This window comes from Colossoma macropomum, unplaced genomic scaffold (genome assembly GCF_904425465.1).
Source record: "Colossoma macropomum unplaced genomic scaffold, Colossoma_macropomum, whole genome shotgun sequence".
Taxonomy (NCBI): Eukaryota; Metazoa; Chordata; class Actinopteri; order Characiformes; family Serrasalmidae; genus Colossoma; species Colossoma macropomum.
The window spans coordinates 4861840-4876839 of record NW_023494790.1 but is presented as its reverse complement, the minus strand read 5'-3'; the positions used below and the strand labels follow the sequence as shown (position 1 = coordinate 4876839).

The following is a 15000-nucleotide window of genomic DNA, read 5'->3' as shown; positions in this document are numbered from 1 at the left end:
GATGGCATCACAATCACACTGCTGCCGTTTTGGTAGCAACATCAAGATCACTCAGCAGTGCTGTGTCTGTTTGTAATCAGATAAAGATATAACTGACCAGCAAAGACAGTAAAACACATTTTTTACATATTACTTTTTATTTAATTTTAAAGTGTATTAACTGATATATTTGATTGTACTGACTTGATTTTATTTGATTTGTTGTTGTAATGAAGACAAATGAAAGCTGAATTCTAAATGGCTGAGTCACTAGCGCCCCGTCCCAAAACGCATACTACCTCACTAAATATTGTGTAAAAATAGTGCATATCCCATTAGTGTGTGGTTTGGGACGCGGCATTAGATCAGCCAGTGAGACGCGTTCAACAGCTGCTCCGCGGTGCTGCTTGTTAGCTGCTCATTAAACACCTCCAAGAGAAAGTTTGAGGGGTTTGTTGATTCAGGAGCTTTTATTGAGGTAAACTGATGTATTTATTGAGGTAAATTAAGCTGATGTTGCGTCGTATTCACCAACTTGCGAAATTCGTTCTCCGTTTAAGGCGCTTCAGTGTAATTGCAGCTCAATTTAAGATAGAACAGAAAGTTCAAATGAGAAGCTGGTAAATAAGAAGCTTCTGCTTTATATCTGTGTATGAGTTTATTATTTAAGAGCTTTGGCAGTTTTGTAGCCACTTTTATTGGTTTTTATAAAATCACACACTGGAATGTTCTGAACTCTGGAGATGTTCAGGTTATATGGATCCACCAATCATCTGGAGACGCATCTAAAGTGTGCACGTGTCTTTAAATCGTTTTTTTTGTGGTCATTCTGGTCTGTGTTGTTGGTGTTTATCCACCTGCAGGGCTGTATCTGCAGTAATGGTGATGAGACGAGCTCCATCAGAGCACAATTAGAGATACAGCTCACCTACCAACATGGAGACGAGGCCGTATTAATGACACAATACAACACTACGAACACTCAGGTGAGCCAGATCTCTGAAACGGCTCACGATTGGCCGATGGCGCTGATGTGTTAGTCACATACGTCACAAACACGTCTGCTGTTGTACTCTGGGAAGTGGAGGTTTGTGGAAGAACAGCCTCTGAACTAACCGACCGGAGGGAAGCGTGACACGTGTAACACGTTCTTACTCTGAATACTTAGTTATGACTAGGTGGGTTCTGGAAATTTTCCAACGACCAAGTAGGAAAAATACATTTAAACATCCTTCCAACTCATAAACGCTGCTCAGAAAGTTTCTAAAGCAGAAGTACCAACATATTTAGAAGGTGGAATCAACCAATCACACTCTGATTCAAAATGAGGCGGAACCACTCTAGTCCTTCTGGAAGTTCTAGATACATCACTGACTGTGACTATTGAACACCTACTGAACACCTACTCTACTAAACACCTGCTGAAGATGTACTGAACAACTACTGAACACATACACTACCACCTACCCTACTGAACACCTTCTGAACCTACTGAATATCTACACTACTGAACACCTAATGAACACCCACCAAACACATACACTACTGAACGCCTACTGAATATCTACTGAACACATACACTACTGAACACCTACAGTACTGAAAACTTACTAAATATCTACTAAACGACTACTGAACATCTACACCACTGAACATCTTTTGAACACCTACTGAACCCCTACACTACTAAACACATACACTACTGAATACCAACTGAACATCCACTGAACACCTACTTAACACCTTCACTACTGAACACCTGAACCTACTGAACACCTACTGATCATCTACACTACTGAACACCTAAAGTACAACTACACTGTTGAAAACCTACTGAACATCTACTGAACACCTACAGTAATGAACATCTTTTGAACACCTACTGTATACTCACAATACTTAAGTTTGGCAAGTTATATGTTTTAGTTTTGGTGTTTTCTACTCAGGCCATCCATCAGCTCCGCCCACCTGCTCCACTCCAATGTCCTATTGGTGGATTTTAGCCATGCTTTCCTCTTATTGGTGGATTTTAGCCTTGCTTTCCTCTTATTGGTGAATTTTAGCCATGTTTTCCTCTTATTGGTGGATTTTAGCCTTGCTTTTCTCATATTATTGGCTGAAGTGTCTCTTTAACAACTCTAACAGCACTGATTTCAAATCACTACCACAGAGTTCTTTCAGGATAACGGTGAGCGTGTTATGTACACCTGTCTGCAGGGTGGATACAGGTGTGTTTCAGAGTTTGAGTCATTAATTAAATATTTAAACGTTACTGTTATGAAATTATTGCTCCACACACACCAACAATGGAGACGCATTGGAACATGTGAGCGCAGTTAAACAGAGAGAGAATATCAGCAGCGTGACGATTATCAGCCCGACCCAACCCAGAGCTTCACATCCTGTTTCCTGTTACTGCACTAACACAACAAATTCTATTATATGTATGTATAGAATATTATATATATATATATATAATAGAATTTGAAGAAACAAACGGTTTTCAAATTGTATAAAAAGAAATACAGCAACGATATATATGTATATTATATAAATACATAAAACAAAAAATTACAAAAGCAGAGTTTGGTGGAGCTCCAGTTCCCCTCTAGATCCTCCACTAAGAGACTACAGTCACAGAGGAGCTGAACCACTGACTGTTTACATGATATATATGATATATACGCTCATTGATATATACAAAATCAGGTGATTAATCATGATTGACGGTTTAATTGTCAGCTCTATATAACAGTGATCACAGTAGATAGTTTATAATGTAGAATGTTTATCTACAGTCTGTGGACTAAAGCAGACGGAGGCTGGATAACAGCACACAGGACAGAGAGGACGCTGTGACAGTCAGCCCCTCTCAGACACTGACCATCAGAACATCTGCACTTTCACACTGGATCACACCTGCACACTACACACACCGTCATGTGACCTAATGCACTTTATGACATCACAAGTGTAAATCAGCCCCTGAGGTTTACAGGCTGATGGACCTTAGACCCCCCTCGTCAGGACTGATCCTCAGAGGAATGAAACGCCTTCAACATTACACCAGCAAGTCCAGCAACTTGGACCTAATACTTAGTTAAGATTAATCCTGGTCTAATCCTGAGGTTAGGGTTAATCCTGATCTGGTCTGGGTCAGGGTTAAACCTGATCTGGTTCGGCTCCGGGTTAATCCTGATCTGGTTTGAGTCAGGGTTTATCCTAAAGCTGGGTTGGAGTTACTGTTCTGGACTGGGCTGATGTTAATCCTGAGGTTGGTGTTAAAACTGATCTGTTTTGGATTAGGATATGCTTCGGGTTGGAGTTAATTCTGAGGCGGGAGTTAATCCTAAAGTTGGTGTTAATCCTGAGGTTGGGGTTAATACTGATCTGCTTTGGGTTGGTGTTAATCCTGAGCTTGAAGTTAATCCTGAACTTGGTTTTAATCCTGAGTTAGGTGTTAATCCTGAGGTTGGGGTTAATACTGATCTGTTTTGGGCTGGTGTTAATCCTGAACTTGGTTTTAATCCTGAGGTTGGGGTTGGTGTTAATCCTGAGCTTGGGGTTAATACTGATCTGATTTCGGCTTGTGTTAATCCTGAGTTTGGAGTTAATCCTGAACTTGGTTTATTGGGTTTTATCCTAAAGTTGGAGTTTATCCTGAGGTTAAGGTTAATCCTGATCTTAGTGTTAATCCTATTGTAATGATCTATATGAGGACCTGCCCTCACAGTCAGCTCCTTCGCAGCATCACCTGATTAAAACTCATCAGCCTGACAGATGAACAGAGTGAGTGGATAAAGGACAGTGGTGTAAATACAGTCCCGTTTCTGTGTTAATGTGATCCGGATCCTTTAATCTGATCGCTCTTCTAAAACTAATCTGATACAGAATCAGAGTCTGAATGAGAACCAGCCGCTAATCCGTGTCTCTGCACCCTGAGCGGCGCAGTGAGGGTGACCGCGCCGTGTACAGTGTAAATAACGCTGTTTGGTGTGAACGGTGTACATAAACTGTCCTGTGGTGTAAACAGTGAAACAGAGACAATACCGAGTTCTTCTTATTCGAATGTTCTGTTCTACCTTAAACGGTGTGATGTAACTGCTGCACCATTTAAGGTGGAACGGAAAGTTGACTGGCGAGTGAAGGCGGTAATAGAGGGGTTGTGCTCACCTGCCCACGGTCTGGTGGGCGAGCTGCCGCATTCGGTTGAACTGCTTCTTCATCCTGAACGAATCAAAACTCAGCCTTCAACATCCGGGTAACCTCCCACATAATAATCCATCATAATCGATCATTCCAATCGATCCGTTCGGAGAGAGAACCCAAACCCAACCTGCATCATTACAGCAGCACCTCTGCGCTTCAGGGATGCTGGAGCGGCGTCTCCCTCCCCTCCCGGTGACGCAACACGCCAGCCGGGCATCATGGGAAATGTAGTTTAACCTGAAAGCAATGCTGTAACGTGTCTCCTTTTATGTTTATGGCCTTTTAGTTGATTCAGATTTACTACACAGGCTGTTTCCAAGCTGTGACACTAATGAGGATGTAATTAATCCAAATTGGGCATGATATGACTAATGAAAAATGCCACAGAACGTGTTCTGATTGGTCTGAAAGGATTAAAGTTTCATAACGTTATACTTTAGATGAACATCAGAGAGGTTTGGTGCGAAATGGTTGATTGTAGAGTGGTGATAGGAACCAGGGCTCACCATGACTACAACACAAATATAGACATTTTACAGCAGTTTAGCCCCGCCCATTTAGCCTACAGGCGTTTAACCACGCCCATTCAGCATACAACCGTTTAGCTCCGCCCATTCATCCTACTTTAGTTTAGCCCCACCAATTCAGCCTACAGTAGTTTAGCCACGCCCATTCAGACTACAGCAGTTTAGCCACGCCCATTCAGCCTACACCCGTTTAGCTCCGCCCATTCAACTTCACCCATTCAACCTACATCATTTTAGCCCCACCCATTTAGCCTACAGCAGTTTAGCCCCACCCATTCAACCTACATCAGTTTAGCCCCGCCCATTTAGCCTACAGCAGTTTAGCCCAGACCAAATATGATAAGTATGATAAGGGAAAATTATAACACAAGAAAATTATAGAATATGGGCTCTTCAACTTTTTCTCTTTGAAGCCTTGGCTTTGGTGCCCCCCTGTGTTGACTGTGCTGCATCCCCCCGTATTTGCGCCTCTGCAGACAGTTACGGTATATTATTTTATTCTATTACTGTGATGAATTTGGGTTTTTGTGTGCAGCCACACAGCTCTCCTTAAACAGCACAACAATACAGCATCATATCTATAATTTGCTCATGTTTAAATACATTTAATAGCTCCTCTTATTCCCTCTTACTCAGGACAGTGAGACGATCACGGAGCAGCACATGAACAACACCAGTGAAATGCTTAATAAATAGATGGAATGTCTTAATGGAGTAATAAAGTCAGGACCTGTATTATGTTTGCAGACTCTGACTGGCCTGTCCTCTAGATTAATAGATTAATAGATTGATAGATTAATAGACTGATAGGTGTATGAAGTCAGGCTCTGTACGGTGTATTTTCTGCAGCGCGTTTTTGACCCGCGTGTCCCTCTCCGCTCCCCGTCGTGCTCTGCTCGGGGCTAAAGATGGCGGCCCGCGCTCTGATTAAAGCTAATAAATGGCGTAAAGGTTATAGATTAATTTTGGGATCCAGAGCAGGTGAGTGATCAATATCCGATATTGGAGTGTTCGATTAGTGATTGGGTTGACGATTAGCGGAGTGTAGCTGTGCGGAGCGGAGACAGTTTGTCTGAAGGACAGTTTAACCTTTAGCTAACGGAGCTAACGGCTAACAGCAGAGATAAACACACAAAAGTATTCCCTGTTTAACAGTTCAGGGCTTTATAACTGTGATTCGGGGTTTAACTGAACGGCGGCAGGTTTAAAATGTACTTACAGCAAACGGAGATAAAGATGCACTTTAAACGACGAAGCTGAGTTTAACTGCTTATTGAAATATTCCGTTCCACCTTAAATGGTGCAGCAGCTACATTGGGGCGCCTGTAAATGCTGCAAGATTTAAGGTGGAACGGGAAATTCGAACAAGCAGATGTGACAAAAATAAATGTGTATACCCTGAATAAACATATTTACATATGCACCTTTCTTTTTTTAACCCTTTTTGTACTATACTTTTATAACGTTTAATTTAATTTTCCTCTTTAATATTTTACGTTAGTGTGTTAGTCTTATGCTAACCAAACACTAGACTTTGAAAAGACTTGTGAAAGACTTAAGTCTGACACCCTCTCACATCTAAAGACAGTGTCACAGGTTTTAGTCACAGAGTATGATTTTGCAAAGACTGGGAATCTTGCATTGTCTGTAGACTGTAAAGACTGTAACTTGAATTTTGAGATTATGTCCCATCATACACCTGGTGGAAATTTACAAGCAGGTAAACACTTTTCCTTCCACTCTGTAGTGGTACAGATGGGAAGATACGTTGACTGAGCATGTAAAGATCTGGGGTTCAGCTCAGTTCACTGTGGAACTGTATACTCTGGCAGGTCATCGCTGTGCAGTTACTTTTTAAATTTGACATAAAGATTTACACACCAACAAAACATGCAGCAATTCGGCACTGTTAATTGGGTGTTATGAACTAAACCAAATAAAAAAAACAAAAAAAAACAGTGTAACAGAAAGCAAAAAAAAACATAGATGGTTCTTCAGTAAAGCCGTTCTTAAAGTCCTCTGCACATTTCCTTACATCCCTGTTACACTCTGAAATATTAAAGCAGGCAGTTGACATTTTAAGTTAATATGATTATTGTATTAAAGTGGAGCAGATTTGCTGTTTTTACCGAGGTGTCAGGCTCTCACGCATGCAATTTCTTTCTCTCTCTCTCTCTCTCTCTCTCTCTCTCTCTCTCTCTCTCTCTCTCTCTCTCGCGTGCACCCCTGGCATGTCACTATTTGCATGGGCCAAGACTTAAAAAACCTACAATAATATTAAACACGGTTGATTTTGTCGCAGCGTCAAGACCAGAAAAAGACTGACCTAAAACAGCCGTCCTGACCACCTCACACTAAACGATCGAGATGACGCGAATGTGACGTGACTCTAACAAGACTCTTATGATTTTATTCCGACACTGGAAACTTGTCTGCGACAGTGAAATCACTTGAAAAGTCGTTTGGTGTAAGACCCATGTTACATGCTTGTGCGTTTTAACGTCCTCATGTGTCGCACATCTGGAGTAATAAAACAGGTGCAGTGTGTTTATTTATGACTGTGTCTGTTTGTGTCTTCAGCATCTGGAGTATCTAAGGATGTGTTGCCAGGTCCGTACCCCAAAACCCCAGAGGAGAGAGCTGCAGCGGCCAAGAAATACAACATGATGCTGGAAGACTACCAGCCCTATCCTGACGAAGGCAAAGGGTCAGTCACTGTTATACCGTTAATTAATTTAAATTAATTTTTAGTGAAAGAAAACTGCACTTTAATGAAACAAGAGGTTTGATGCAGAATGTAAACAGTGTTAAAGTTTCAGTCCATTTGTGGAAAATAAAAAAAGAAAAACAGCCTTTAATTCACTGTTTTTGTAGCATCACAAACCCAACATATTTGCATGTCATGAGTTTAGACCCGCCCATTCAGCCTAAAGCGGTTTAGCCCCTCCCATTATAAGGTTTGAGACTGGTTAGAATATTCTGGGCTGTAGTTCAGGTGTAATGAAGACAGTTGATGCTGTCCAAATAATCAGCAGAGCTGTGTTTACTACTGACGGACCTTTCAGTCAAATGTGATACTCAAATACTGAAGATGTTATTAGAAAACTATTCAGACAATAGGTGTCATTTTAGAGACTTATTTGCATATTAAAGTTACTAATTTACTATTAGACTTCTTTAAACTTTCATAAAAAGTTCTGGCATGTCGTAGTGTTCACCCCCAGTTTCCTCTGCTGTCCTGTCAGTGTAATCAGTCTGTGATGCTGTGATGTGTACAGGTACGGTGATTACCCCATGCTGCCCAATCGTTCCCAGCAGGAGAGAGACCCCTGGTATCAATGGGACCACCCAGACCTGAGGAGGAACTGGGGAGAACCGGTAAAAAACCCACTACACTCCTGTTCCTGTCACAGCGCACCGCAGACCGTACTGTCATAATACAGACTGTACAGTCATGATAGAGACCATACAGTCATAATACGGTCATAATAGAGACTGTACAGTTTTAATACAGTTATAAAATAAAAGATTGTACAGTCATAATTTAGTCGTAATACAGAACGGACTGTCGTACTACAGACTGTACAGTTAAAATACAGTCATAATACAGACTGTATAGTCATAATACAGCCATAGTACAGTCATTATAGAGACCCTACAGTCGTAATAGTCATAGTACAGTCATAACCCAGACTGTACAGTCATAATATGGTCATAATACAGTCTGTACAGACATAACTCAGTCTGTAAACGTCAACGGCTGTAGGAGCAGCTGCTCCGAAAGTAAACCTGTTTAGTGTCGCCATGGAAACGGAAGTCGCTAAGTAACCATGTGTGTGTTTACCCATTTATTTTAAGACAAATGGGTTTCAAAAAGCGAGAGAAATATAAATAATTCAAACACCCAGACGCTTATTCATTATGTTTATTCATCATTCAGAGGTTTTGCCTTTTATTAACCCTTTAGACCCAAACAGAACACTAAAGCGCTCTTTTTTGGATTGTTTATTTTACTGTTTTAAATATTACATTTAGTCATAAACCAGGAGAAAATGTCAATCATTTATCAATGGAGGTGATTTTAGGCTATAAGAATCATATCCAGAAACCATATCCAGATTTATGTTTCTATATTCTATCAAAGTTATTTCACTCAGAATTGAACTCAGAGCTCTAAGTTATGTAGGAAATGCCTGCATGCTGGAGAACTTCCAAACAGGAGCGGCGTAACTCGGAGCGCTTTGCCGTCGGCTGTTAAACTCTGTGAGGCTTTTCTTAAGTTAATTATTTATAGATTACAGAGTTTTAGAACAAATACTGCTGCTGTAGCTACGCTGATGATTTATGTTTGCTGTCTATAAAGATCAGCATTTCACAGCTTTGAGGTTAAAGGTAAACAGCATATGGAGTTACAGCCCGTCTGAAAACGTTTATATGAAACCAATAACAGCATTTAACAGAAGGCAGATCAGTTTGGAGTGAAAGGGGAAATCCACCAATCCACCAGTCTGCACAGTCCACTCACTGAGATGTAGACAGAGTGACTCAGAGTGGTTTGGTGTGAAATGGTTCAGATGTCTTTACAGTGGTGGTGATAGGAACCAGGGGTCGCCATGACTACAACACAAATATAGACATTTTATTTACTATCCAGAACCACCAGTGAACCTACACGAGTCTTCTGAGTTTATATGGAATGTTGGTGATGGGAAACAGTGGAAAATCTGAAATAATAAGTTTAATGTAAAACCACAAATAACATTAATTTCTCTCTCTCTCTGTGTTGTGTCTCTCTCTTTCTTTCTCTCCCTCCCTTTCTCTTTCCGTGTTCTCTCTCTCTGTCTCTCTCTCTCTCTCTCTCTCTCTCTCTCTCTCTCTCTCTCTCTGTCTCACTCTCTCTCTGTAGATCCACTGGGACTTCGATATGTTCATCAGGAACAGAGTGGACACATCCCCGAGTCCAGTTGACTGGTCCACCATGTCTAAAACTCTGCTGGGCTACCTGGGCTTCATGCTGCTGATGTTCGGACTCGGAGAGGTGTTCCCCGCCTACCAGCCTGTGGTGAGACACCCAGTGTATATCTCACTGCGCCTCCTACAGGCCTGCAGGACTCAGCACAGCTTAGTTAACTGAGAATTGTAATATTATAATTAAATTTTAATCTGCTGTGTTTTTGTTTTCCAGGCACCGAAACAGTTCCCCTATAACGACCTGTATCTGGAGAGGGGAGGAGATCCAGAGAAAGAACCAGAATCTGTCAAACATTATGAAATATAATAGTATAACTCTGTCTGTGTATATTTCTGTTTCTGTAATAAAGTAAAATAATAATAATAACTCTGTGTCCCTCCGATTTTCTGATTGTATATTAAGCTGTTAACATCTACAGGGTTCTAGATCACCCCAACGGTGCCAGGCCAGCAATAAATATTAGAAATTTAAATGTATAAATTGTCTAATAAAATCAGATGTTTACTGATCTGCATGTAATCTACATTTCACATGCAATATACACAAGACACACTATTGTAAAGACTTAAGAGGATTCATTAATAAATGTGATATAAAATTACTGATTCAGGAGAACCTGGGAGACGTGGTTCTGTAGGTGTCAGAAAATGAAAATGTATTTTGAACATTCAACAATCTGATCTTTAATACGGGGATATTGTACTGTATGTTGTGTACGGGTCTGTAAAAGGGGATTTCGGTCCTGTTCACAGCTGTAATCTGCTGCCCTGTTCATCTCCATAATAATATTATATTTTATGTACAAGTAAATGAACAGACTGAAAAGGCAGCTTCTGATAAACACCAGAACCGGTTCAAATTGACTTGATTGCAAAACACTAGAGGGCGCCGAATTTGGGTGAATGGAGCTAAAATGAAAAATTAAACTTATTTTTAACCATTTCTGCAGGACGTTCTTCTAAAGTAGTAAAAAATATATTTAAATGAAAATGAACAAAAACTCAACAGTATCTTTCTGATTTTCTACACCAACGCTAGCATTACTGATACTGAGCACTGATTGGTTAGTATTACTGCTACTGAGTGCTGATTGGTTATTATTACTGCTACTGAGTGCTGATTGATTATTATTACTGCTGCTGAGTGCTGATTGGTTAGTATTACTGCTACTGAGTGCTGATTGGTTATTATTACTGCTGCTGAGTGCTGATTGGTTAGCATTACTGCTACTGAGCGCTGATTGGCTAGCATTACTGCTACTGAGCGCTGATTGGTTAGCATTACTGCTACTGAGTGCTGATTGGTTAGCATAACTGCTACTGAGCGCTGATTGGTCAGCATTACTGCTACTGAGTGCTGATTGGTCAGCATTACTGCTACTGAGTGCTGATTGGCTAGCATTACTGCTGAGTGCTGATTGGTTAGCATTACTGCTACTGAGTGCTGATTGGTTAGCATTACTGCTACTGAGCACTGATTGGCTAGCATTACTGCTACTGAGGGCTGATTGGTTAGCATTACTGCTACTGAGCGCTGATTGGTTAGCATTACTGCTACTGAGTGCTGATTGGTTAGCATAACTGCTACTGAGTGCTGATTGGTCAGCATTACTGCTCCTGAGCGCTGATTGGTTAGCATTACTGCTACTGAGCGCTAATTGGTTAGTATTACTGCTCCTGAGTGCTGACTGGTCAGCATAACTGCTCCTGAGTGCAGATTGGTGATCATTAGCTGGGTTTTTCTGTTAAAAAAGTTTTAGCATTAACAAAATGTGATTTGTACAAAAGCTCTTTAGGAACCCATTCATTATGGACTCGCTCAGGAGCGCCCCCTGGCATCAGACAAACCTAGAACACATCGCTGAGTTGCAGTTCTCCTACACATTCTCTCTCAGAGCGACGCAGAGAAACTAGTTCATGCATTTGTTACAAGCAGAGTTGATCACTGTAATGCTCTTCTTACTGGACTTCCTAAGAAAACTATACATCCCTTACAACTCGTACAAAATGCAGCAGCATCCTAACAAAAACAAAACAGAGAGATCATATCACTCCTTTAAAAGAGAGCTTTAAAAGAGCTGCATTGGCTAACTGTATCATTCAGGATAGATTTTAAGGATCTGTTAATAGTTTTTAAAGCTCAAAATAACCTTAAAGTACTGCTTACATCACAGAGTGTCTGTCTGTTTATGTTCCAGCACGTAATCTAAGATCTGCAGACAGTGGCCTTCTACAGATACCCTCAGTAAAATACAGAAAACGTGGAGAGACTTCTAAACTGTGGAGCTCAATTCCACCCTTTATTAGACAGTCAAGCTCAGTGCTCACTTTTAAGAAGCATCTAAAAAAGTATCTCTTTAACTCAGCGCTTCATTAAAACTCTACCTCTCATGGTTTTTATCTCCTATTTTGATCTTTCATTTTCTTCTGATTCTAAATAAATACTAATGATTTCTTGTATAACTGTTTAATCACCTGTCTGTAAAGCACTTTGAGCTGCTACCGGCATGGAAGTGCTATATAAATAAAAATTATTATTATTATTATTATTATTATTATTATTATTATTATTATTATTATTATCCGGTAACACATTTGTAATGTAATCATAAACGACATTTCCCGGCAGTCCGGGTAGAATACACTTCCCGAGAGTCCTAGCGGACTACATTTCCCAGCAGTCTTCGCGGTGATTACACTGAGAGCGGAGAGTGGAGATTGAGCGGACTGTCAGTACAGACTGTAAGTACAGGAAATAACACTGAAGGGCAGAATGGAGTGTGTGAGTCTGATCACAGTTCAGTGAGGAATCCGATCGCTGTTTAATCTGAATTAATCTGCTCTGCTCTTACTGAGACCCAGCGGCTAGTTCAGCGTTTTAGCGTTAGCGTTGCTGAGGGAAGGGGCTTTTTCTCCACATCTTTTCGGGAAAGCCCCGCCCCTCATGCGCTGCGATTGGCTGGCGCCGGGGTCCTGAATTCGCTGCACCGCGAGTCAATCATAGCTACCAGCCAATCGGAGTGCAAGACGGGGCGGGGCGTGTTGGAATACGGGCGGAAAAAAAGCTATAGCAGAGGCCTGAGCGGTTAGCTTAGCGTAGCTAAGCTTAACCTATGTAGCTCAGCGCTAACTGTAGCGCGAATGTAGGAAATATTAATGTGTTTAAAATTAACTGAAGCTGTTTAATATTTAGCGGGGAAGAAAGAAGATCTGAGCGGATAAAGCGGAGGTTTTAAAGTCATTCAAATCCGCTGTGTTCAGTTAGCAAAGCCGGCTAAGGCTAGTTAGCAGTGAGTTCCCTGCTGAAAAAGAACCATTAGAAACCATCAGGATTCAAACCTAGCTTACGATTTTCCTTTCTAATGGGAGTTAGCTGAATGGTTTCCAGTAGAGACCACTAGTTGCCTGTAGAACACCTTTAGATCCCATTAGGAAACCATCAAATGCATTGTGAATCAGCCACTAGTCACCTGTTAAACCGTTAGGACCCTCTACACTGTGATACCAACCCATCCCATTAAAAAAGACAAAACACATTACAAAACCATCATGAACCAACAGACACGCCTAATGGTGTATATGGGTTATTTCAGCAGGGTTGTCAGTATAGTTTACTGTCTCCTCTTCTCCAGGATTAATTGTTCTGACTAATGACTAATTACCAACATTAATCAGCTTTGATTTCACTCAGACAGTAAAACTGCAGCTTCAGCTGTTTATCAGAGCTGATGGACTAAAATCAGAAGCTGAGTCTTCTCCCTGCTCTCCAGCTTCTTAGTTGAATCTCCTGTTCCTCCTTAAACAGTGCAGCAGCTATAATAACACTGAGAGGCCAGATTGTAATTGCGGCACCGTTTAAGGTGGAACGGAAAAATTTGGGAAAAAAAGTTGGTAAAAAAGAAGCCACTTCGGCCTTGCTGTGTCCAAAATCAGGTCTGATGTGTGACGTTACTGTCCTGTCTCACCTGTACAGCTCAGAACAGGTGAAAATTACAGAAAAAAGACTTTATGCGGTGAAGTTGACGGTTTGCCGTTCCCAAATAAATGGTGATGCTAACGACGCACTGCATTCACTTTAGGCAGGAAGGTAACTGTTTATGGTTAATGAAATAACAGCTAAATTTACTGTTTTATCATCTTTTCTACTGTTTTGTGGAGAGAAGGAGTGAACGTAAATCGAGTATCTGCTCCATCTCCGTCGTTTAGACTGAGATTTCTCTTCCTGTGTGATTCACTCTTTAACATGACAGATGTCCTGAGGTAAACATCACCCCCCCCACCCCGGAGATCTGACCCCGTCTGATCAGAGCTTGACTCTGATGTCTTTATTTGTCCTCAGTCTGTGTCTGAACTCGTTTTCTGGAATCAGTGTTTAACCAGCAAAACACTTCTACAGCTGTGTCTCTCAGCCCTGGTGGTCCTGGAGACCCACCGCCCATTTTAACCCAGTAATGGGCTGCTAATGAGCTGATGAGGTGGGTCAGGTGTGCTTGGAGCAGGAGGGCAGTGAACAGCAGGACACGGGGTCTCGTTCTTCAACCTTTCACTCTATTTTATTTGCTATTTCGTCATCTTTTATCTTCAGCTACATCTAAATGTTCTCCTGAGCTTTGATCAACTCTGTGGGGGTTTTAAAGTTCGTTAGCGCGAGTATCTCAAGGATTGATGAACTGTTTAGAGGCTGGTACTGGTTGATTGATTGAGTGCTAGATCTAAGGTACTAGATCTGAGGTGCTAGACCTTTCTGAGGTGCTAGACCTTTCTGAGGTGCTAGATCTAAAGTATTAGATCTCAGGTGCTAGTTCTAAGGTGCTAGACCTTTCTGAGGTGCTAGATCTAAAGTATTAGATCTCAGGTGCTAGTTCTAAGGTGCTAGATCTCAGGTGCTAGATCTTTCTGAAGCGCTAGATCAGAGATTTTAGACCTTTCTGAGGTGTTAGACCTTTTTGAGGTGCTAGATCTGAGGTGCTAGACCTGTCTGAGGTGCTAGATCTAAAGTATCAGATCTCAGGTGCCAGTTCTAAGGTGCTAGATCTTTCTGAAGTGCTAGATCAGAGATTTTAGACCTTTCTGAGGTGTTAGACCTTTTTGAGGTGCTAGATGTTTCTGAGGTGCTAGGTCTCAAGTGCTAGATATTTCTGTTGTGCTAGATGTTTCTGAGGTGCTAGATCTCAGGAATGTTCTAAGCTGTATTATTATCTAGTGCGTTTATGTTTCTGTGTCTGAAGCAGTTTGAACTGTGTATAAAACTTTCTGTACAGATAAACTCTCCTGCAGGACCAGCAGGGCCGAGGAACACTGTTCTAGACAAAAT

The 15000-nt window shown here is 41.2% G+C and overlaps 3 protein-coding genes across 7 annotated transcripts in view; 2 read left to right on the top strand and 1 right to left on the bottom strand.

The window, feature by feature from the left end:
• Nucleotides 1–4317, bottom strand: part of arhgap44 (Rho GTPase activating protein 44) — a 45658-nt gene extending 41341 nt beyond the window's left edge. Inside the window, exon 1 of the mRNA XM_036571941.1 lies at nt 4153–4317. Coding sequence (XP_036427834.1) covers nt 4153–4205 — 53 coding nt within the window. The 5' untranslated portion in view covers nt 4206–4317. The remainder of the gene's footprint in view (nt 1–4152) is intronic.
• Nucleotides 4318–5562: 1245 nt separating this feature from the next.
• Nucleotides 5563–10053, top strand: ndufb8 (NADH:ubiquinone oxidoreductase subunit B8). The gene is made up of 5 exons (XM_036571961.1): nt 5563–5696; nt 7296–7422; nt 7994–8093; nt 9622–9777; nt 9901–10053. The coding sequence occupies exons 1-5, from the start codon at nt 5624–5626 to the stop codon at nt 9991–9993; spliced, it is 549 nt and encodes a 182-aa protein (XP_036427854.1). The 5' UTR covers nt 5563–5623; the 3' UTR covers nt 9994–10053.
• Nucleotides 10054–12368: 2315 nt separating this feature from the next.
• The window catches only part of sec31b (SEC31 homolog B, COPII coat complex component), a 36673-nt gene continuing 34041 nt past the window's right edge, over nt 12369–15000 (top strand). For all 5 annotated transcript variants that reach the window (XM_036571940.1, XM_036571939.1, XM_036571937.1 and 2 more), the window contains exon 1: nt 12369–12428. The gene's annotated coding sequence lies outside the window, so the exon portion shown is untranslated. The remainder of the gene's footprint in view (nt 12429–15000) is intronic.

Bases quoted from the DNA above. Each gene is read 5' to 3' on its own strand.
- ndufb8 (XM_036571961.1), top strand. From the start codon at position 5,624: ATGGCGGCCCGCGCTCTGATTAAAGCTAATAAATGGCGTAAAGGTTAT. The intron at 5,697-7,295 runs GTGAGTGATCAA...TTGTGTCTTCAG, and splicing joins AATTTTGGGATCCAGAGCAG to CATCTGGAGTATCTAAGGAT. The intron at 8,094-9,621 runs GTAAAAAACCCA...CTCTCTCTGTAG, and splicing joins GGAGGAACTGGGGAGAACCG to ATCCACTGGGACTTCGATAT.